The 21,184-nt window shown below is 49.6% G+C and overlaps 1 protein-coding gene across 1 annotated transcript in view; it reads left to right on the top strand.

Moving 5' to 3' along the window:
* Add2 (adducin 2) overlaps positions 1-20,688 on the top strand; it is a 98,947-nt gene extending 78,259 nt beyond the window's left edge. Inside the window, exons 10-16 of the mRNA XM_055617606.1 lie at positions 1,859-2,035; positions 4,011-4,268; positions 5,285-5,404; positions 5,806-5,895; positions 7,635-7,788; positions 8,920-9,042; positions 14,938-20,688. Coding sequence (XP_055473581.1) covers positions 1,859-2,035; positions 4,011-4,268; positions 5,285-5,404; positions 5,806-5,895; positions 7,635-7,788; positions 8,920-9,042; positions 14,938-15,242 — 1,227 coding nt within the window. The 3' untranslated portion in view covers positions 15,243-20,688. The remainder of the gene's footprint in view (positions 1-1,858; positions 2,036-4,010; positions 4,269-5,284; positions 5,405-5,805; positions 5,896-7,634; positions 7,789-8,919; positions 9,043-14,937) is intronic.
* The last annotated feature ends 496 nt before the right edge of the window (positions 20,689-21,184 follow it).

Below are 21,184 nucleotides of genomic sequence, written 5' to 3'. Positions count from 1 at the left end.
TCTTTTGCCTGTATTTGTCAGTACACTAAATGGATCTTTTTATCTCTGGTCAAAACAAATACCACCAAAACCACAACCCAAATTTCCAACCCATCCTGAAACACCAGGCACCGCAGGTTAGATCATCAGAGCACAGCTCTGATAAGTGAGCTTGTGTGGGGAGAGAACACGCTGTAGTGGTGACAGGGCTTAGCTCCCCCTCTCCTCCCTGAAAGCCAAGCCTGACTAAGAACAGAATGGCAGAGATGCAGTAGTCTGCACTAGATGAGCATGAGATGAGAGAGGAAGCTGGTTAAACGCATGGATGCTTTTAAGATTATTCTAAATCGCCCACTCTGTACACATGCCTCTGTCCTAATAGTTAAGTTTGCTGCCTGAAGCCACCTGCACTGCCCCTCCCCATGGAGCTCTGACTGTGGGACAGACTCTATGTTTTGGGAAGAAAGCTGTCTGACACTGCACTGCACCTGGCTGTGTCCTGTTGACACTGGACCTGGTGACTGACCACCCCAGTATGGGCACATGGACATACAACTTGGATAACAAGACTAAAGAAAACTCTTTTGGCCTCTCCCTTCACCCAGGTCATTATTCTGTAGACCTGCTGGCAAGTGTCAGAGAAAGAGCGAGAGAGGAGAGATAGTATGTTTCATACTGTCTTAGTTTGCTTTCCATTACTGTGATAAAACACTGTGGCCAAAAGCACCTTGGTGGAGGAAGGCTTTATTTCATCTTACAGCTCTCAGGTCACAGTCCATCATCAAGACACATCAGGACAGGAACTCACATCGGGAACCTGGAGGCAGGAACTGAAGCAGAGGCCATGGAGGAGTGATGCTTACTGACTTTGGTCTCTGTGGCATGTTCAGATTACTTTCTATATATCCCAGGCACCTACCCAGGGTTATCACTGCTCACAGTGGGTGGAGCCCTCCTCCCACCTGATCATCCATCAGGAAAATGCTCCACAGACTTGCCATGGTCCAATCTAATTAATGTACTTTCAAAATTGAGGTTCTCTTTTCTCATGAGTCTGGCTTATGTCACATTGACTTAAAACCAATGATCACACACACACACACACACACACACACACACACACACACACACACACGAGAAAATAAAAAGAATAAGATGGTGACATAGAAACTCAGACTTAACAAGTATTTATAGCCATTTTGCTTCAGATAATTTCCTCTTGAAGAAAAAAAATCACAAACAATAATTGAAGTTCCTTCAGAACACAATAGCAGACATCTTTAATTCATCTTAAAGAAATAAAATATTACAATCAATGATTGAAGTACCACGTGGACACAATAGTAGACATCTTTAATCCCAGATCTCCGGAGGTAGAGGCAGGAGAATCAGGAGTTCAGGGCCAGCCTAGATGACATAGCTTGGCTACATGAAACCTTTTTTAAAAGTTCCCTTTGGAGCCTTTCTTAGTGTCATCTTCCCCAGAAATAATTACAGTTCTGCAGTATACACTCTTGTCTGGGGCATTATGCCCTGGGTACTGTTTAGTTCTCTGGGGTGCTATGTCCTAGGTACCATTTTTCCTCTCTGATGTGTTGTATCCCAGAAATGAACCTTCAGTCCTCTGTGCTGTTTCATTCCTGGGGTTTAACATTTGTTAATTCTTCCTCTCTGAGCTCTCTGAGAACGGAGCCCAAGGAGAAATTACTGATACTCTGTTCCATGGCAGTTAGTGCATGCCCAACAAGTGTCCAGATATTTTCCTCAAGTTCCCTAGGCCTTTCTGGATCCTGAGTTCTCTTGTGACCCCACCACCCTCTGGTGCACACCACAGCAATTTTAAGGGGTTCATAGACCCATGTGCTCTGATTCTCTGCAGGTGTCAGCTCTGTCCAGCGCTGGAGGAACTGAGAACCTCATCCTTCTGGAGCAAGAGAAACACCGGCCACATGAGGTGGGCTCTGTGCAGTGGGCCGGCAGCACCTTTGGGCCCATGCAGAAGAGCCGGCTGGGAGAGCACGAATTTGAAGCCCTCATGAGAATGCTGGACAACTTAGTGAGTGCCCTAGTGTTGTCCCTCAGACCACTCTGTGGAGGCTGGACACCCATGAACCAGACAGCCCAAAGCACTAGGGATACACAAGAACTGCCTCTGTCATGTTTAGTTGGTGAAGGCCTCCAGATTGGTGTTCACTCGATTAGTAGCTGCATTTTTCCAGTACTCACCTTTCCTCTCTCTGCTAAGCACTGAAACATCCTGATGTTTGTCTGTGTTCTCCAGTGAATTCCTAATGTCCACAGTCCACCACCATCATCCTCATAGCCATCAGCCCAGGCCTCCTCCGGAGTTGGTCCTGCTGCCTCCCTAATGCTGCAGCCTTAATACTGAAAGCCCATCACAGCTAGCTCCTTTATTCCAAGCAGCAGCTTTACATTATTCTATTACAGTAAATGAATGAGCTGGTCCATAAAGAATTAAGTGAGATGGTTCACTGAAGGATGCAAAAGGATGGCCCCTTCCTTCTCAGAACTAATGATTGGGTTGATGATATGGAAAATCAGAATAGAAATTCCAGGCACAAGAGGGGGGCATGCAGTGGGGAGCTAGGACTGTTCAGAGAGATGAGAAATTAAACCTGTCTTCAGAACGTTCTTCAGAACGTCCCTGTTTGGTTCACTTTCATCACTCTCAAGGCTGCTTGACTTAATCATGACAAGATCATTGTAATAATTAGTACTTTCCCTCCTTTCATTGCCTCCAAGTCATTTTTCACCCTGTTTTGAGGCTGACCAGGAGAGTGGCTCCATAACCATGAGATGGTGGTGAGAAGGAACTCCTGGCAGCATCTGCATGCTATTTCTTTCTTTGCCCTAAACAAAGTGCCAGGACATTGCTGGCAGCTCCCTACAGGAATTCTTTCAAAGCTTTGAGAAGCAGATACTTATATTTACAGTTTCAGAGAAGAGAGAAAAGAGGGTTCTAATACAATCATATTTCACTGTGAGTGTTGAGTAGAGGTGCTGGTGAATGAGCCAGGAGCTCCAGCCAGCTCTCTACCACAGCTAAGCCAGGGCTTGCTCCTACAGTTCAAAAGCAATAGACTATCATAATTATTTTGACATTATTTTAGACTTAATGTGTAAAGTTAGCATGGGTTGCCTTGTGGTGTCTTCATACATAATGTATCATTATCCATTGTTCTCATTCTTCCCATCTGGCCACTGTCCTTACCCACTGTCCCTCTAGCTGTTGTTCTTCCTTCCCTCAGTCCCTACTTCTGCGTTCATGCGACATATAAACATTACTTTCTGTATCTTTCTCCCTTAAGATCTCTTCCTCCCCTTCCTCATGATCCTCTTTCCAACTTTATGACCTGCAAACATGCGTGCAAACACACACACACGCACACATACACACATGGACACAGACATATGCAGACACACAAATGCATATAATTTAAAATCTGTTAATTTTACCTTAATGTTAGCTACTGTGAAAACATATTGGATGCTGAGGGTATAGCTTATTATAGAGTGCTTGGTACTGCATTATATGCTAGGCCCCAGCACTGCAGAATTATACATCATCATCACCATCATCATCACCATCATTTTAGAACACAATACTACTTACAAATTCATCAAAATCATGAGCATTAAGCAGGCCTCATTATTTCTTAAATTCTCTGTGTGCTGGGGATTAAAATTAAGGTCTTGTGTGTCAAGAAAGTGTTCAAAAGCTATAATGCCAGCCCTTTGTTTATGCTTTATTTTGAGACAGGGGCTCACTAAGTTACATAGCTGGCCTTGAGCTTGCTCTGTAATATAGGCAGGCCTTGAGTTTGTCATGTTCCTGTCTCAGCTTCCTGAGCAATTAGCATGACAATCCTGAGTGCCAGGCTCTTCTCACCTTGAAATCCCTGTAGCCTACGCCTGGCAACTCAGTTGTCTGGTGGATATTTGGGGTTGAACTGAGTCCAGGAATGGACCTCTGTCCTCTACAACACCTGGTCCTGGTTCCATTATCTTAGGGCTACAGAACAGGCTACACATACCGCCACCCCTTTGTCCAAGAGAAAACCAAACACAAAAGCGAAGTGGAGATTCCAGCCACAGTCACTGCCTTTGTGTTTGAAGAGGATGGTGCCCCAGTCCCTGCCCTGCGCCAGCATGCCCAGAAGCAGCAGAAGGAAAAGACCCGCTGGCTTAATACACCCAACGCCTACCTGCGGGTAAACGTGGCCGACGAGGTACAGAGGAACATGGGTAGTCCCCGGCCCAAGACCACGGTAAGAGGGAGGTTAGGCTGGGCTGGGTGAGGTGGGTTGCATTGGAAGGGAAGCAAGTCATACAGTTTTCTTCCAGGTTCCACTAGGCTGTCCTCCGGCCCCAGAGCTCCTAACTCCTCTTTCTTGTGCTTCTGTGTTGAGGTTTGGGGTGTGAGGAGCAGGTTTCCCCAGAGGGCCACAGACTGGGCCACTTTTATCAGCATAGATTCAAGAGAGAGTAGGCTCTGTGTTTCACCCCACACCCACAAGGGGCTTTGGGAAGCTTTTGAGAAACATGCAGAACACTGGGCCTGGGGTCCGACATGAACCCAGGGCAAGGACAGGTTGATCACATGCTGCCTTTCCTCTTTCCCTTTCTCCTCACTCACACAGATATCTTTTTGACTTTTTTTTTTCTTTCCTGTTTTTCACAGGTAAATGTGTGTGTGTGTGTGTGTGTGTGTGTGTGTGTGTGTTTGGCATGTACATGGGTCACGTATATGTGGCTCAAGGCTGATGTCTGGAATCATCCTCAATAACTCTTCTATATTCCTGAGGATAAAGCCATAGCTTGATGATATTGTTAAATTCGCTTGCTCTGGGAATCCCCTGTCCCTGTGTTCTAAGTTATGGTGAACCACCACATCTATCCAGGTTCCTGGGGATCCAAATGAGGGTCCTTGTTCTTGAAGGGCACGTGCTTTAACCACTGGGCCACATCTCCAGTCCCACTCTGTTTGATGTTTTCATATACAAAATTAGTGGCCACAGCCAGTCAGAATGGGCCTCCATCAAATGAAAATCCAGGTACCTGAAACTGGGAGCCCACGTGCTGACCTGCCCAAGCTTCAGCCCCTACTCTCTGATGTTCTTTATGGCCTACCAGCCATCCTTGACATCTGGGTCATCTATCATTCATCTCAGAAGACCCAAGAAGAGACAACAACTCTGAATGGCTTGCTGACCCTCCATGCTGGTGGGTGGGGCACCTGGTGGCCTGTGGCCCCAGTTCTCACTCACATGCTTTGTCTTGTTAGTGGATGAAGGCTGATGAAGTGGAAAAGTCCAGCAGTGGCATGCCCATACGGATCGAAAACCCAAACCAATTTGTGCCTCTCTATACGGACCCCCAAGAAGTGCTGGACATGAGGAACAAGGTGAGTCTGCTCTTCTACCTTGATTTTCTGATGGAATCTGGGGTCCCAGAAGCACAAACTGAGTTCCTGGTTTGGGGAACTCACCAGTACCCCTGATGTGACACTGGGTATGGACCACACCCTGAGCTCAATGCCTCATGCTAGACATACAGGGTCCCTCGGTCCTCTGTAAGCCATTGACGTGGCAGGGCACTTGCTTTACCCACTAGGTATGTCTGAAAGACATGTCCAAAGAGTGGCTTTTTGTGAGCTCAGTTGCTCAGGGCCTGGTATGGAGGCAGCTCTTGGGATGGGCAGGCCACATTAGAGCAGAGAGAACCTCCTCAGACCCATCACAGGCCTTACTGGACACCAGAGTGCCCCTCCATGCTCTGACCCCTTCTTCTCACCTCTCCACACAGATTCGAGAACAAAACCGGCAAGACATAAAGTCCGCAGGGCCTCAGTCCCAGCTCCTGGCCAGCGTCATCGCCGAGAAGAGCCGGAGCCCGGTACAGCAGATGCTGCCCCCAACCGAAGGGGAAGCATTTCTGCCTCCAGGGACTGGGCAGTGGGACCCCTGAGTCCTCAGGCCCGCTTTCCCCATGACCTTAGGTGCTGGGCTCTTGCTGCATAGGGAAGGGCCACCACACAGGTGGCTGTCTAGGGAGAACAATGTTGGCTCACTCCTGGGTGCCCCAGAGAGGGAGCCACAAGTAGTAACCCATCTGCTCATGGAAAGGCTGCTGGCTGGCCTTACACCTCCTGCCATGGGACTTCATGAGGTCCTCTCGGTGTCCTGCTGAATTATGGTGGCCCAAGTGTTTTCTGACCCCTGGGTTGGATGTGGCAGCATCTGGCCAGAGCTCCAGGGCACAATGAGGGAGGTGTGGACAGGACTGCTGTGCTGTGGGGTGGGAAGGGTAAAGAGTAGCTATACAAACATAATTAGGGTTAGAGAGCATGAAGTCAGTGTTTCTGTGTCTCACAGGATGGCATCCTGTCTAGAGCCTAGTAGCAGATTGGCATTGCAATTCTTTGTGTGGCATTGTGGCTGTTCACGGTTCATGGCAAAAGGTGTGACCCTTTCCTAGGCACTAGCGAGTGGGATGTGCCAGGGTCCATTCCTTTCTATAGAGCATGTAATGTGATGTGGTTGCAGATGAGGTAGCAGCAGGTTCCACCCTCATGCCTGCGTCCTGACCTCCCCTATCCAGCCAAGTAGGGAACTCTGAACACGCCGCAGGGTCAAGGTTAGAAATGGCCTGTGATCCCAAAGGGGTGAGAGTCCAGCACAGAACAGGATTGTCCAAAGGCAGCTCTGCCCTTCACAACAGGTGCTCTCATCATAGTCCCTCTTCCCTGGAATCTGCCTCAGACTCAGGTTTGACTCTGAAACTCAGCTGCAATAAGCCTATAGTTGCCTCCCTTATGAGTGAAGCCATAGGCTGTGACCAGAAACCCTGGTTGCTCTGGGCTCACCTTCCCTGCGACTTCACTCTGCTCTCCTCCCCCTACAAGCAGACAATGCCTTTGGACAGGCTACAGTGAGGACACTAGCTTAGGAAAAGGGCAGTGGGGTCTGTGGTTCAGTCTTCCCTTGAGCAAAAGGGACCAGATGGTTCTTGGAGCTAACAAATGTCCATCTAGTCAGATCTCAGAGCCAGGGACTTGACCAAGGTGCAGAACAGAGGTTCTATGGGTGCCCCTGCTAGGGCCTACAGAACAGGCAGCTGAAGACCCTCACTGTAACTCCAGGACCCACTGCTTGGACTGAGAGTGCTGAAGCCCCTATGTCTTGCTGTTTTAATGCTGTGTATTGTGGCTTGTGCGGCTGTTTGGGGGACAGGGAGGGGAGGGGGTTGGCATGCTGCTTGCTCTAGCCAATGCTATGCTTGCTAGACTTTGTCTGACTTTGGGCCACCAAATGTATACACAGTCATGGCTTGGAAGTATCCATAGATGGGATTGCAATAAAGGTACGTCTTCTGCTTGGGAGCATCTTTGATTTCATTTCAAGGGCAAAGGGTGGACCCCTATATTCACCAGGACAGTTACAAAGTCTAAGTGTTGGGAGTATATAACAGCGGGGAGATGAGCAAACCCTATCCCAAGGCCCCAAGCTTGGTTCCAAGAAGCTACGTGTCACTTCCCTAGCAAGACAGCTGGCTGCCACCTGGTCTGAGAGAAGCTCCAGTTTGGGCCCTAGCGCAGCGGTCAGAGAGCAACACACACTCTGGTTAACTTTCAGTCTACAGAGAGCCAGCTGATGTCCAAGGGCGACGCAGATACCAAAGATGAATTGGAGGAGACGGTGCCCAACCCCTTCAGCCAACTCACCGACCAGGAGCTGGAGGAGTACAAGAAGGAGGTGGAAAGGAAGAAGCTAGAACAGGAACAGGAAGGTAAACCTTTGTGAGCCATAGCTATAGGACCCCCGAGCCTAGAAGGGAGAACTCAGACCCCAGTGAGGATCTTCTTGCCCCATTAAAAATAGCACTTGGGTTACAGGGTATAGTTAAGCATGATCCTCACAGTTACACAGGCAGGCACCTTCATGACCTTACCCAGCCTGCTCACTGGATATGAAGGAGTTCGTACTTAGAATTGTGCCTTTGATCATGATGAAGGTCAGTAAACAGGTGTCTCCTCACATGAAGTAATGTCTCAGTCATGTAAAATCTGGAGTGAGTCTTCTCAGCCTGGAAGCCAGGATTCTATCCGCTAACACTTCTTTCCTTGCTTCAGAGTCTGAGTCCAGCCTGTCCCTCTGTGTTGAAATTCTTGGTATCTTGGTGTGCTGGGTCATGCTTTGTTCACTTCTGGTCTAGCCTGAGCTAAATCATCCATACCATAGGCTCTACCTCAAATCCCTCTCTGCCTAGAAAGACATCCCCTCACCCTCCGATTCTGCCCAAAGGATCTGTCTCATCTCCTTGCTTCTAGAGCACCCAGGTTCTGAAACCTGCTTAAGCTAAGCTGTAATTTACCCAGAGAGGGGCTCCACCACCTCTTCTCACTCAGGGTTAGACATCTCAAGTACTGCTTCCCGCCTTGCTTGGAGTTCAAATGTGCCAGCTGGGGGGAAAAAAAGAAAAAAGAAAAAAAAACTGTGCTGGGGATTGTCTGGAGGGAAGATGTGAGTTAGCTGAGTTAACTAGTAAGCTAGCTGCTGGGAACAGGCCCTGGGTGTCCCTGGGGAGAGCCAGCGGTTATTGGGGGCTCTGCTCCCATCCATGCATGTGTTCTGTGGCTGCTCCTTTTCAGTAACACCTGCAGGCTCACCTGCTGATCTGGTACACGGTATTCTCCTGCCCCCTTACTTCCTCATGGGGGCAGCCATGTAGACAAGATGCAGCATTACTCTGAGTACCCCCACTTGGCCTCCCCAGGAAGGAACGGGTAACCCTGAGCTGAGGAGGACCCAGCAGCTCTCCAGGCGGAAGTGACTAAGCACAGAAGCGCCAGTTTCACACTCACCCAGCCCCTCTTGTCTCTCTGCCTTGTGTCCTAAGCTGGGTTTCTGTTGTCTTCAGGGGAGAAGGAAGCCGCGGAGGAGCCTGGCTCACCTGTACAGTCCACACCTGCATCTCCAGTGCAGAGCCCCACGAAAGCAGGGACCACGAGCCCAGCGGTCTCACCTTCCAAGGCTTCGGAGGGTGAGTGGAGCAGAACAGGCTCCAGAAGATGCCTGTGTGGGAGACAGGGTGGTCTGTGCGCTGTAGAGAACTGCTGTTAGTTGGCAGGAGTTTGTAGGGAAGGGCAACCTCTCTCCCGAGGGAGATGCTTCCTCTCTGAGAGTTCTGGAAAACCCAGGCAAGATTCAGTTTGTCTTACTAGTGAGCTATACTGATGCAGCCAAAGCTCACCCCAGCTGACCAGTTGTCCCATCTGGTCCTCAGGTACTGATGGGGACAGGGATCTCTTTAAAACAAAGGCTCCGCTCTGTCAGCTCCAAGATGGGGCCTGAGATGCTGCATTTCTCAGGGGTGTGACACTCGGTGGTGTCATTCTCAGCCCTAGTGGCACATTGAAATCCCTTGGTGAACTTAGGTGGCTCTGTGGCCTGGAGCCCACCGTCAGCATTTCTCCAGGCCACTCTAAAATTTGAACCAGCTGAAAACAGTGTCATTTGAGTGACGCTAGTTTAGACAGTAGAATTCAGGCCAACCAAACTGCTAATTCAGCAAGTCAGACGTCCCCTCTGCGCCTCTCCTCATGGGCCGAACGGCATTATTAGTGCCTTCCCTGGTTACAGTTCTGTGTCTAAGAGGAGGGTTGATGACAACGCACTTTGAAGAAGTGAAAGTATAATTTGAACAGAGGACCTAATTATGATTAAGACATACATGGTGACAATACTGTTGTGGTCCCTTGACACCTCCATGCTGCTCCCTGGGTCCCCTGAGGGACTCCACCAGAGAGGGTTCCCTGCCACTGGGAGAACAGCCTCTGCTGGCTGCTGGGCTCCCCGTCCAGAGCGGCTGATCACCTGTGTGAATCTGGTTGCACCTCCGCCCTGAGCTTCCTTCCAAGCCAGCCACTGCCTTGCACACAGGCCCAGCCGTGCTGGAGAAGACCCACCTGCTGGAGGCCAGCTCTCCAAGTACATGCCCTCCCTCCTCCCCACTGCGCATGCGTGTTTGTTGTGTCTCATAGCGGTGTGTTGTCAACCTGTCCACAATGTCTTCCTTTCTCTTCACATTTGTGCCTTCATCAAAGGACTTTCCTCCGAGTCTGAACACTTGTGTCTGTAGTAAGTATAGAGAGGCCACTTCCTAACTCACCTGGCACTCGCAACAAAGAGGGAGATGCTTTTCAAAAAAAATCTGTTTCCTCCAAGGTTTTCTTCTTGCATCCCTCAGCCCCGCCTTTGGAAAGTCTTTTAGATGTAAAATTCATGACCAATTCCACCTGCGCTGGGTGCATGGACTAGGCTTCCTGAAGGGATGTGAAGACACACACACACACACACACACACACACACACACACACACACACACATCTCCAGGGAGCCTCTTCTACAACTTTGAGCAGAGCTTGGCTTCTGCCAGGGCCAGAAGCGCAGAGGATCTGGCCTGTGTCTGCCTGTTAGCACACCTGTGTAGGCTGTGGGAAGGACATGCAGGGAGCCTGAGATGAGATCATGGCAGAAAGGTGACAAATCAAGAGATTCAGTTCCTGAGAGGGGTAGAAAACAGGAAGAGGGTGGAGGGAAGGAACAGTCATTCATCCACCGTTGGGCATCTCACTCACTGTGGCAGGAGCTCTGGTTCTTTTTGGTCTAAATCTACCCCCCTCGTGGGGTCCACTGCCCTTGAGTTACAGAATAACAAAAGTTATAATTTTCTCTAAAGAGACTTTCTGTGCCGAAACAGACATGGTGTAGGTGTGAGCTGCAGTGTGGTGGGCTGGGTGGCCTGGGGCAAGCAGGCTGGACTCCTGTATAGTAGCTGCAACCCACATGTGTTCTACCCATTAGATCAAGGATGACTGTTTCCAGCCATCTGCGCTCCAGGTCCTCTCCTGCAGAGTCTGAGTCTGAGCCTGCACCGTCAGCCTCTCTAAGGTGCTTCCTCCTCCACATCTGCTCACCATGACACTTCCTTCTCTTGGACTAGACCCAGTCCAATGCTATCCCTATTGACCCTGGCCCCAGGGAATATGCACGGTGATAGACTGAGCTGCTAAGAAATAGCTCATGTTTCATGTCAGATGTTCACTGATGAATCCATTACTTCAAATAAACCACTCAAATAAGCCCTTCAGAGGGCTGGGGAAATGGCATGATGGATAAAAGTACTTGCTACATAAAGGTGATATCCAGCCAGGCTTGGCAGTCACTGTAATCCCAGAACGAGGAGGCAGAGGATCCCCAGGACAAACTGGCTAGCCGATCACTGAGCTCTGTGTTCAGTTGAAAGACTCTGACTCAATAAATTAAATGGAGATTCATCAAGGAAGAGAGCTAACATGAGCTATGGGCCTTCACAAGAGAGTGAGTGTGTGCTATGGTAAACAAGCAATTTTGCAATATGCTCACATAAATCCATTCTTGATATGGACTGTGTTCTTTGAATTGTGAAAACTTACTAGTTATTGATGCTGTCAGCCCTCAAGGCTTGGGCAAATTAGCTCTGTAGCATCGGGTCACTATCCAACCATGGAATACGGTGGGTGCTAGTTTTTTGGATTGGCTAGAGTTGACTCAATGGGTCTTCAGCGCTGTGTGATATCAGCCAAGACTACAGTCAGCTGTGAGCATGACTAGACCAGGAGTCCCAAGATGGTCACACACTTGGATGGCACCTTGGCAGGAACAGGAAGAAGCAGTGCTCTACCAGGACACTGGAGTGGTTGGATTCGTTTCTGTCTGTGTCTCACTCTTCTCACCCTTTCTCTCTACATTTCCATTGGTGTCATTGGACTTTACTCATGGTGGACTAGGTCTCCCAAAGCTGTCAGGCAGTAGTTTCTAGATCTTCTTAGGTCTTTAGCCTAAGCCCAGCTCTGCAGCACTTCCCTGAATTCTGGTTCCTATAGGAAGCCATGGGAACAACAAGGGCTATACGAACCTGTCAGCACCTAGAGGCACACTAGGGCCTGGGCTAGTGTCAGCAGTGTATTCAGTGCTTAGGGGAACTTTGATTCCCAGCCAAGGTGAGCAGGTAAAAGGAACATCTTCTAAACAGATGTCCCACTGTGCAGCCAATGGTCCTTTTATGTCAAATCAGCTTGATGACCTGCTATAAACAGGAATTTAGAGAGGTAGGGATGTGGCTCAGTGGTAGTGAACTTGCCTAACATGTGTGAGGCAAAAGCAAAACAAACAAACAAACAAACAAACAAACAAAAACCAAAAACACACGCACACACTTTGTGACCCACCATTTGCTTCAGGGCCTAACATGGAGAAAGACTGCATTTGCACAAGCTGAATCTGAATCATTCTTTCAGATACTGATATTTGGAGATTTAAATGAGGACAGAAACTGCTGCTGAGCTCTGCTAGCCTGTCTCCTGCTCAGAGAGCCTCTGAGGCAGTTCTGCTTGCTGGCCCTCTGCTCCCTGCTCTGCGCTGAGTGCCTCTTGGGACTTTGTGGTCTTTGCAGCATGGCACCCCTGCCCTGTGTCAGCCCTGATCATGAATGATACTTTTTCCCAACCGTTAAAGTCTTTCTTTGGCCTCTGCATGCGATGGTGAAGAGTATTCTTTTCATTAGGGAAATATAAAGCATAGCAGTCACCAGTCTTGCATGCACTGGCAGATAGGCCAGGATTAGTCTGGTTGACCCTCAGTAACAGCAAACTCACTTTTAGGCCCTCCCCTTATCTCCCTTGCTGTTTCTGTCTAAGTGACAGGCCAGGCCAGCAGTCACGTGCCTTACCAGGGTGGAAAGATGATGTTCCTGAGGTTAGAGGAGGTGCAAACTTCACAGATGAAGCAGCTGTGAGGAGAGGCCAGGTGTCCTCTTCGGAGCCTGCACCTGACCTCATTCAGAGAAAGGCTCAGTGTGTTGTTGCTGACTAGGGGGCATCTGCACAAAAATGAGTTTGTGTTCTGAGTGGAGAGCAAAGCCATCACATGCTGGCATTAAATGAACACACAGCAGTGGGCTTAGAGGAGGGCAAGGTTGTTGTTAATCAGTGGAAACTGCTCAGACAGAGTATAATTGAGCCCAACTTTGGGGGAGATATGTACTTGGACTGGTGAGAAGGAGTGGGGTGGGCTGTGTTGGGGTGGAGGCCAGAAAGCTGGGGAGTGGACATTCCTGGAAGGGGAGGCCTAAGTGAGGCTCTCCAGAGAATCAGAACCAAGGGGACATGTGTAGATATGGAAGGGAGGGCATTGCTTTATGTGACTATGGAGGCTCATATCCACCGCAGTGTCAGTGAGCTGCAAACCTGGAAATCTGGTGGTTTCATTCCCCTCAGCCAAAGGGTCTGAGAACTAAAGCCCAAGGAGGGGGAGTTCTCCCTTCACCTGCTAATTCTGTTGGTCCTTGATGGGCTGGCTGACACCCAGCCATGTTAATAAAGTAGTTCTCTATTAATCTCTGAAACACCATTCCAGAAACACCCAGAAATGTTTTATCAGCCCTTACCCTTATCAGTTAAATCAACACAAAACCATCGTGGGGCCACTAGTGAGACAAAGTGCTTAGAGGCCATGAGGTGGCAAGGAATCCAATCTGAAAGGTATAATTCAGGGTAGCTCTGTGCCTCCCAGCAGCAGGCTTTCCCCGACCCCCGGCCTCTAGAAGCCCTTCAGCTTTTTACCCAGTAGTCCATCAGCTCTTCTGAGCCCAGATTTGCCTGAATCATCTACTCTCCTATTTCCTCCATTTTTTTTTCTCTCCCACTTTCCTGGTTATCCTCTTTAGAAAGAACTCGCAGCTCCACAGCCTCTGTCCCTTCTACATCCTCCAAATGTCCCCTATTCCCTAAGCAGCCCCAAAGCATCCCCAACTCAAGCAAACATGAGCTACACTGCACCTACCTCTTGGGGTCTTTCCCAGCTGCTGCCTACAGGGGAAGGGGCTGGGAGAGCCAGTTCTTGGTGGTTCCCAGGTGCTCAGTACCTGCCCCACCTCTCTAGCCAGTTCTCCAGTAGTCTCTGTCCCTGTGCTGGTGGGTACACTGGGCATGCCCTGTTTAATGTTGCTTTCTTAAGGCAGCACGCACACCAGGGCTGGGTCTATAGACCTGCTTGGTATAGGTGAAGAGACATGGACAGACACCTGAAGGAAGGACTGAATTACAGAAAGGACATGAGTCACCATGAGGGCAGCAGAAAACAGAGTCACGCCAGCATTCAGTGAAAACCATCTTAGGGGAAGGTAGCTTTGCTGGAGCTTGAGAAATGTATCTAAATTATGTCACCCAAGTGTTGCTCCTGTCATGGAGTTGAAAAAAAAATGGGAGGCTGGAGAGCCAAGACTTTCAAAGCCTGCATAATTGTGGAGAGGGGACAGCTGGGGCCTTTAGTGCCTGGGGTCTAAGCATGCTGCCCTCGAGTGTGGGGCCTGGTGATCCCAGGTAGAATAGAGACCTCAGGCCTGGAATGGAAGGACCTCCTTGGATTGTTGACTTTATTATGGATGTGTTGGGTCCTTCTCTTCTCTGCCCCCTGGGAACTCACTGGCTCCCTAAGTTCACAGCTGCTGTAGGCATGAAGACCCGTGATCATCATGTTTCGATTGGCAGAACTGGGCTGCTTTCACAGTGCTTCCCCTGAGATGACCATGACGTGCAGCTCCCAGCTGCTCTCCTCTCTTGGGTGTGTCTCCTCATTCACTCTGAATTAAGCGTGTGTCCAGAAATCAACATCTGTTTCAATATGTAGACAAGCCACCCGCCCAGTGGGTGTTCCCCAGGGCAGGTGATGTGAGGTGAGAATGACATCCCTCCTCTGTTCCAGGATCCTTGCTCCCACCCTATGCCAGCCTGCACATCCCTGGCTCCAGACCTCCCCTAGAAGTGGTTATGTTGACCCTTCGAACACTCGCCTTTATGAAATCTTTCAGGCTGGGTCTTCTGTTTTTTTTTCCTAGATGCCAAGAAGCCAGAAGTCAGCAAAACTACCACAGAGCCTGAGCCAGAGAAACCAGAAGGTGTGGTGGTGAATGGGAAGGAGGAGGAGCCGAGCGTGGAAGAGGTCCTCAGCAAAGGACTGGGCCAGATGACCACCAATGCTGACACCGACGGCGACAGCTACAAGGACAAAACCGAGTCAGTTACCAGTGGCCCCCTGTCCCCAGAAGGCTCGCCCTCCAAGTCGCCCTCCAAAAAGAAAAAGAAGTTCCGAACCCCCTCCTTCCTGAAGAAGAGCAAGAAAAAGGAGAAGGTGGAATCCTGATCGGTGGCTCAGCGGCCCTGCTGCATCCCTGCCCTCCTTCCTCACCCTTCTCCCAACTCTGCCCCTGGAGCACTGGGCCAATGAGGGATAGAGGAGGACCTGGGATCCCACTCAGAGGGGAGGGTAGAGCCCGCCTTCCCAGAGCAACCAGGTGTCTCACTCACAGTCAGAGTTAGTTGGCGGCAGAGCCTGCCCTAGATTTGAGCTTCCTGACACCCATGGTCATGCTCTGCCCTCTGAACAACACTGCCTCGTCCTGGGCTGCCTATGTTAGGACACCACCTGCCCACCTGAGCCCAGGGCAGGTAGGCCAAGCACCAGGCACCATCACGGATGCTCACAGCCAAGGCTTCCTCTGAGTAAGCTCCATCTCTTCCCAGGAATCCTGCCTCCTGCTGATGGAGCTGTCTCCACAGCAAGAAGCCATGCTTCTCTCTTCCATTTTGGGTCCCTGCTCCCTGCTCCCTGCTCAAGTAACCAGGCAGATTAACCTGTCTCCCCCCCCCCACCCCCGCCCAACAGAAGTTAATCTCTGATCCCCAGGCTGATGGCTTAGCTTGCCCTTTCCCAAACACTAACCCTGAGCTTTCTCCATGGAACCTATTGAGTGGTGGGTAGAAGAATCCTAAGAGCCAACAGAGGGCAAGCAAAGTCAGCCTGATGAGTGGGTAGGGGCATCTATGAGCCCAGGAGCCTGATCTATCTGTGTTGTATATCTCACGGGCTGAAAAATTAAACCCAACTGTAGCATAAGAAAAAGCCTCATGCTTGGGGCAGACATTCAGGGACACCTATATTTGCTGCTGATATTGAGTTGTGTGAGGAGGTCAGCAACCTCTTTGGCTTTGAGTGATACACAGCACTGTACCCGCCTCACTCTTGCCCGGCAGCCAGGTGTCCCTTGGCCTTCCCATATGCCCAAGAGCCCTTGCCCACAGACTCGAGCATCTTACTCTTGGCACCTTGACCTTGGCTCTTTGGGTCCCAACTCTGAGTCACAGAGGGTCCAACAGAAGATGGCCAGAAGTGAGTCCTTTGGGATTAGTTCTCTCTTACCAACTTTAAGACATGGCTAACATTACCAACTCCATCACTGTCTTGCATCCTCGGGCTTGGCAATAGGCAGAGCTATTATTTTAAACACCAACACCAGTTTTTCCATATCCTCCCAAAGAATAGTGTTGGTTAATGAACACTTCTGGCTCCAAGACAATCCATCTTCCTTAAAGCACAGTGTCTTCAAAGAGTGTTTCTCTTTTTTGTCCTGATTATTGTAGAGGTATTTTGAAATTGCTTGACTCTTCATCATTTTTCACTTTGCACACTTGTGTCTACAAACAGTGTAGAGGCTTTACCCTCTGCCCTCTCAATACTCCATTCCTTCCTTTTTAGAGTAAGGAAACCGAACCCCAGCAGGGATAACTGACTTGCTGAGCAAGGTCTGAAGGCTAGGTTGGAAGCCAGGCCAGTCTGAGCCGAGACCTGCTTTGGCCCACTAGCCATCTCTGCAACTGGTCCTGGCTATGTAGTGTCAGCACTTGAGATGACAGTAGGGAGGCCACCCTCTCTACCTCGGTGTCACCCTCAGTGGCACATGTGAGTGTGCTGGTGAATGTGGATGGTGGCGATGTCTACCCCTCTGACAGCAGAGATCTGAGCCCTCTGGTTGAGGCAGAAAATCCCACCACAGCTGGCTGTCTCTTGAGCAGAGCTGAGAACCTAGTGCAGACCTGGGGCTACTGCCTAGGCCCCATTTTGCTCTGCTTTCTGATTAAGTCGAGTCTAATTGCAGACAACCTAATGTCCCTGTATAAAAATGCTCAGAGTCTCCTATCACCCTACAGGGGACACCTTAAAAATAAGATTTCACATTTACTCATCCATTCTCTTCATATTCACTCAGCATCCACTGTGTCAGACATTGTTGAAAAGATGAGGAGAGTCGATCCCACAGAGGCAGCATTTGTGTGAGCTGGTGCTGAGAGATGAGGTCCTCTGGCTTTGTCCAACACGTTCGCTTTATTCCCTTTGTAACAGTGAAGCTTGAGTAGGCTAAAATGTCAGAGCTTTGCTAGAGTGTTACTTGGGGTCAAGGCCATGTGTTCAGCTCACACTCAGCCTCTCTTCATTCCTTGTGTGTTCAGAAACCCCTTCCCTGTGAGCATGTGAGACATGTAGTCGAATTACAGAGCAGGCAGGGTACAGGGGTGACCCAGGGCAGCCATGATTGACCATCTAATCGTCTTGTGCATGGGCATATGGAAACCATCTGGAAAACTGAAGAGAAAAACAAAAGCTAGCAGAGGTAGACAGATGTGGGAGCATGGGACTCCATATTGTGTCCTTCTGGGCCATGTGGAATAGCCAGAGCATCATGTGAAAGGTGACAGGAAGTGGTTCACATCCCAGGTGGGCAGGGCTGGGTCCTAAGAACCCTTGTAGACAGTGTGAGAGATCTGAGTTTTAGCATGTCTTGGACACTGAGGGCAGTTAAGGTAGAATCATAAATAGAAGCGTGTTGTAGAGTTGTGGTGGCCGTGCGAGTGTGCTGGTAAGGTTGTTGGCTGGTCCCGTGTGCTGTGCTCTACCCCACCGCATGATGAGAACATCTGAAGAGGTTTTTACCAAGATAATGCTGGGTTCACAGCCTCAGGGCCCCATTTTGCTTTGGAATGAGATCCCAGTAGACATGTAGAGACATTTTGTCCATTTCTTTCTTGTGAATAAAGGATGTGATGTGTACAGCTCTGAGGACGGTAGAAATGGCTGTGCAGACTAGACAGGACATTTCTTTGGCTCTTGTAAAAGTTGATCCAAGGTTCAACTGGCAAGGAGGGATTTTTGTTAGTTTGGAGTTTACCGGTCACTGGCTTGTTTCTCGCCGAGCCACTGCAGTCGCTACTCTCTAGGGGAAGAAGGCTGGACTGGTGCTACTGCCAACCAGCTGATCGGAAAGGAGAAGCGGCTTCTCAGCTTGATTGCACACAGAGAGAGGCAATCCTGATTCCCATGATGTCACCCGCTAGGAGTGGTTGTCATCTGTGAGGACCACCCATTCTGTATGACCATACCCCAAACTGGGAAATAACCCTGCCTAGAGATGCTCTGCACCCCGGTCTGAATCTGGGCCCTTATTCAGCTGACCCAAGGTCTGGTCCCTCTTAAGCCATGAAAGAGCCGGCTGACGCTTGGTAATAAGTATGAAGTCCTTGTTCTGTGGACAGAGGAAATGAGGGACATGGATGAGGACCACAAATCTCTCACAATTCCCATTGTAAGGCACTGCTCAGAGCCACCCAGTCATCAAGGGCCTGAACCTTAGCCCCTGTGGGATGGCAATGTGACAAGATGGCAGCCCCTGGCCTTGTGGTAACAGGGCCTCTGCTCTTGTCATGAGCAGAAGTGCTGTCATTCGCTCCTGGGAGTGTGAACAGACCTAAGTTTGGCCTTAGGAAGGTTTGCTGAGGGACAAGAGACATGGCCCTATGTTGGCCAATATACCGGACCTTTTCAAAGAGTGAATTTTATGTCTTAGTTCTAGGCCAGATGTCATGAGCTCTTGACAGCTGAGCAGGACTGTTGAAACACCGGTCCCTTTGCTCAGTTTACACATGTGGCTCCACAAATACCCCTGGGCTCTTGGCATAGTTGCCAGCCTCTGTGGCCAGAGAGGCCCATGAGGCTTCTTACATTGTTCTTGTCACTAAGCCCAGCTGAACTCTCTAAGACCCCGTATAATTCAGAAAGTCTGAGAACTGAGTGAAATGCCACATGCCTGCTCTCCACTCCCATGGAAAGGACGGCACCTCACAACTTAAAATGTAATAGGAATTCATGCCCGAAGCAGGTGATTTGATATGAGAAGGAAGGGCTGAGAGCAGACTGAAATTCCTGAAACACGTCATTTTTTTGTGTACATATCTCTTTCTTCAGTGAAGAGGCATCTACACTGATTACTTCCTAGAGCTCTGTCTAACCAGGATGCGTCACTCTTGTGTGAGAAGAGGCCAATAGAAAGCTTTCTTCCCAAGGTGCCCGACTGGCCCTCACTGAGGAAGCCAGTATGTCCAGCAGTCTGTGGGAATCTCGCACAGTGCGGTTTCCTTCAGTGGACAAAGTGGTTTTACCATCTTTGTGCTGACATGGCCCCGGCGTGGCAATCTTCTTCCCATAGGAACAGTGAGCAAGACTCGGTTTTTGGGTGTCCCTAGAAAGTATGGAAGCCACATTCCATGCAATCACATGTGAGTGACACTACACTTTTGCCAAATTGACTCTCGTGCCACTTTTGTCTCCAAGTTTCTCCCACAAACTGGGCCATTAGTTTAAGAACTTGGGGCCAGAGGTAGAGGAGGCCACCGATGCTGGGAGGGCTCGGGTGCAGGCTAGCCCGAGAAGGTAGAGTGTTCCATAGGACTCGGGTCCTCAGCTGCCCCCCCCCCTCTGTCCCAAGCACCTGGGCCAGGCTGGACCCTGCGTGGTCTTCCCTCATCTCTTAGGTAGAGATATCACCAGAGCTCAAGGGATGGTGAGAAGAGTCTGAACTCTCCTCCCCTCCATCAAACTAGCCTGTACATCTTATAAAGGCCCCTCTAATGATGAATCAGGGTGGCAGTTGGACCTAAACCATGGGTCACGCTTGGGAAGCACCGCCACCCTTATATGATGACAGTGCTTTGGGGAAGCTCCAGGCCCTCATTTTAATAGCATCTTGTGCCTGGGAGTCTTACTATGTCGGTGACTCATGCCGCAAGATTGCCCTGTCTGTAAATCTCTTACTGCTGAAATGCCGAGTCCCGGGGTCCCTCCTCTCTGAGAAGAGGTTAGGCGGAATGGATGAAGCAGGTACCTAACAGAACCCATGGCGAGCAGGGTCACGGGAACCCAGGCTGGCCAAGGAGTGCAGTGTCTTGTAATGCTGTGGGTGGTTTTGGTGAAATGTCTGTCTGACAATCGTCACATGAATATGACTTCTGTCTTCCCTTGTACATAGGCTGTCTGTGTTTGGCTTTCCTAGTACTGTGGTTTCTAAGAGGGGTTCCATGTGATATCTGTGCTCTGATGTGCCACTCTCCCCCAAGATCACACATCATCCCCACGAATGCTTCTGCCTTTCTATATGCTGACACATTGAGCCACTGATATACAGTTGGATGGTTAGGCTCTTGGGTTTTATTTTGCAATTTTTTATATATATATACATATATAATATATATATTTATGGGTTGGTTTTATATGGTTTTCTGTTTGAAACTATGAACAACAAAGCTTCCCTTTGATTTTCATGAGAACTTTCCAAAGGCCTTTTGCTGCTTTGGTGTCTGACTGTGTTTGGGGTGGACTCTGCCTGTGGGTTTCTGTGTGTGTGCTGTTATTTCACCTGCAGATCTTACCCTAGTAAACCAGATGTGCTTGGCTTCCCAATGTGTGTGACCCATCTCTGTCGCCTACTTGGGGGGTCCTGGGGAGATGGAAGTTAGACAGGGGGCCCCTGTCTGGGAAGGCAGGTCACACAGGGAACTTTTCCACACATGGAAAGCTGAACACACGTCTTGCTGAGTTCTGATGTGGGAGGGGAGGCTGTGATACCGTGGCCTCTGAGGAGGGAGGAGAGACTGGATTGGTCTGACAAGCTGCAAAGGCTGGGTTGCAGCAGATGAGATGGGGAGCGGCAGGCACAGCTGTCCCGCCTTTGCAGCTGTGAAGGCCAGAATGGAGGAGGCCTAGACCAGGAGCAGAGAGCTAGGGAGAGACAAGGTCTCTCCAAAAGAGTAAGGATGTGAGGTTGAGGTGAACGAAAAGATCATTTTACCCTTTCCCATCTCTGTGCTAAAAAAAAAAAAAAATACAGATGAGGGACTGGGGAGATGGCTCAGTTGGTAAAGAGTTTGCCATAAAGAATGAGGAGCTGGGTTCAGTTCCCAGCACCTACATAAGAAACT

The sequence above is a fragment of the Psammomys obesus genome, unplaced genomic scaffold (assembly GCF_907164565.1).
Source record: "Psammomys obesus unplaced genomic scaffold, mPsaObe1.curated_primary_1811, whole genome shotgun sequence".
Taxonomy (NCBI): Eukaryota; Metazoa; Chordata; class Mammalia; order Rodentia; family Muridae; genus Psammomys; species Psammomys obesus.
The sequence above is the reverse complement of the archived record's forward strand: the minus strand, read 5'-3'. Positions and strand labels throughout refer to the sequence as shown.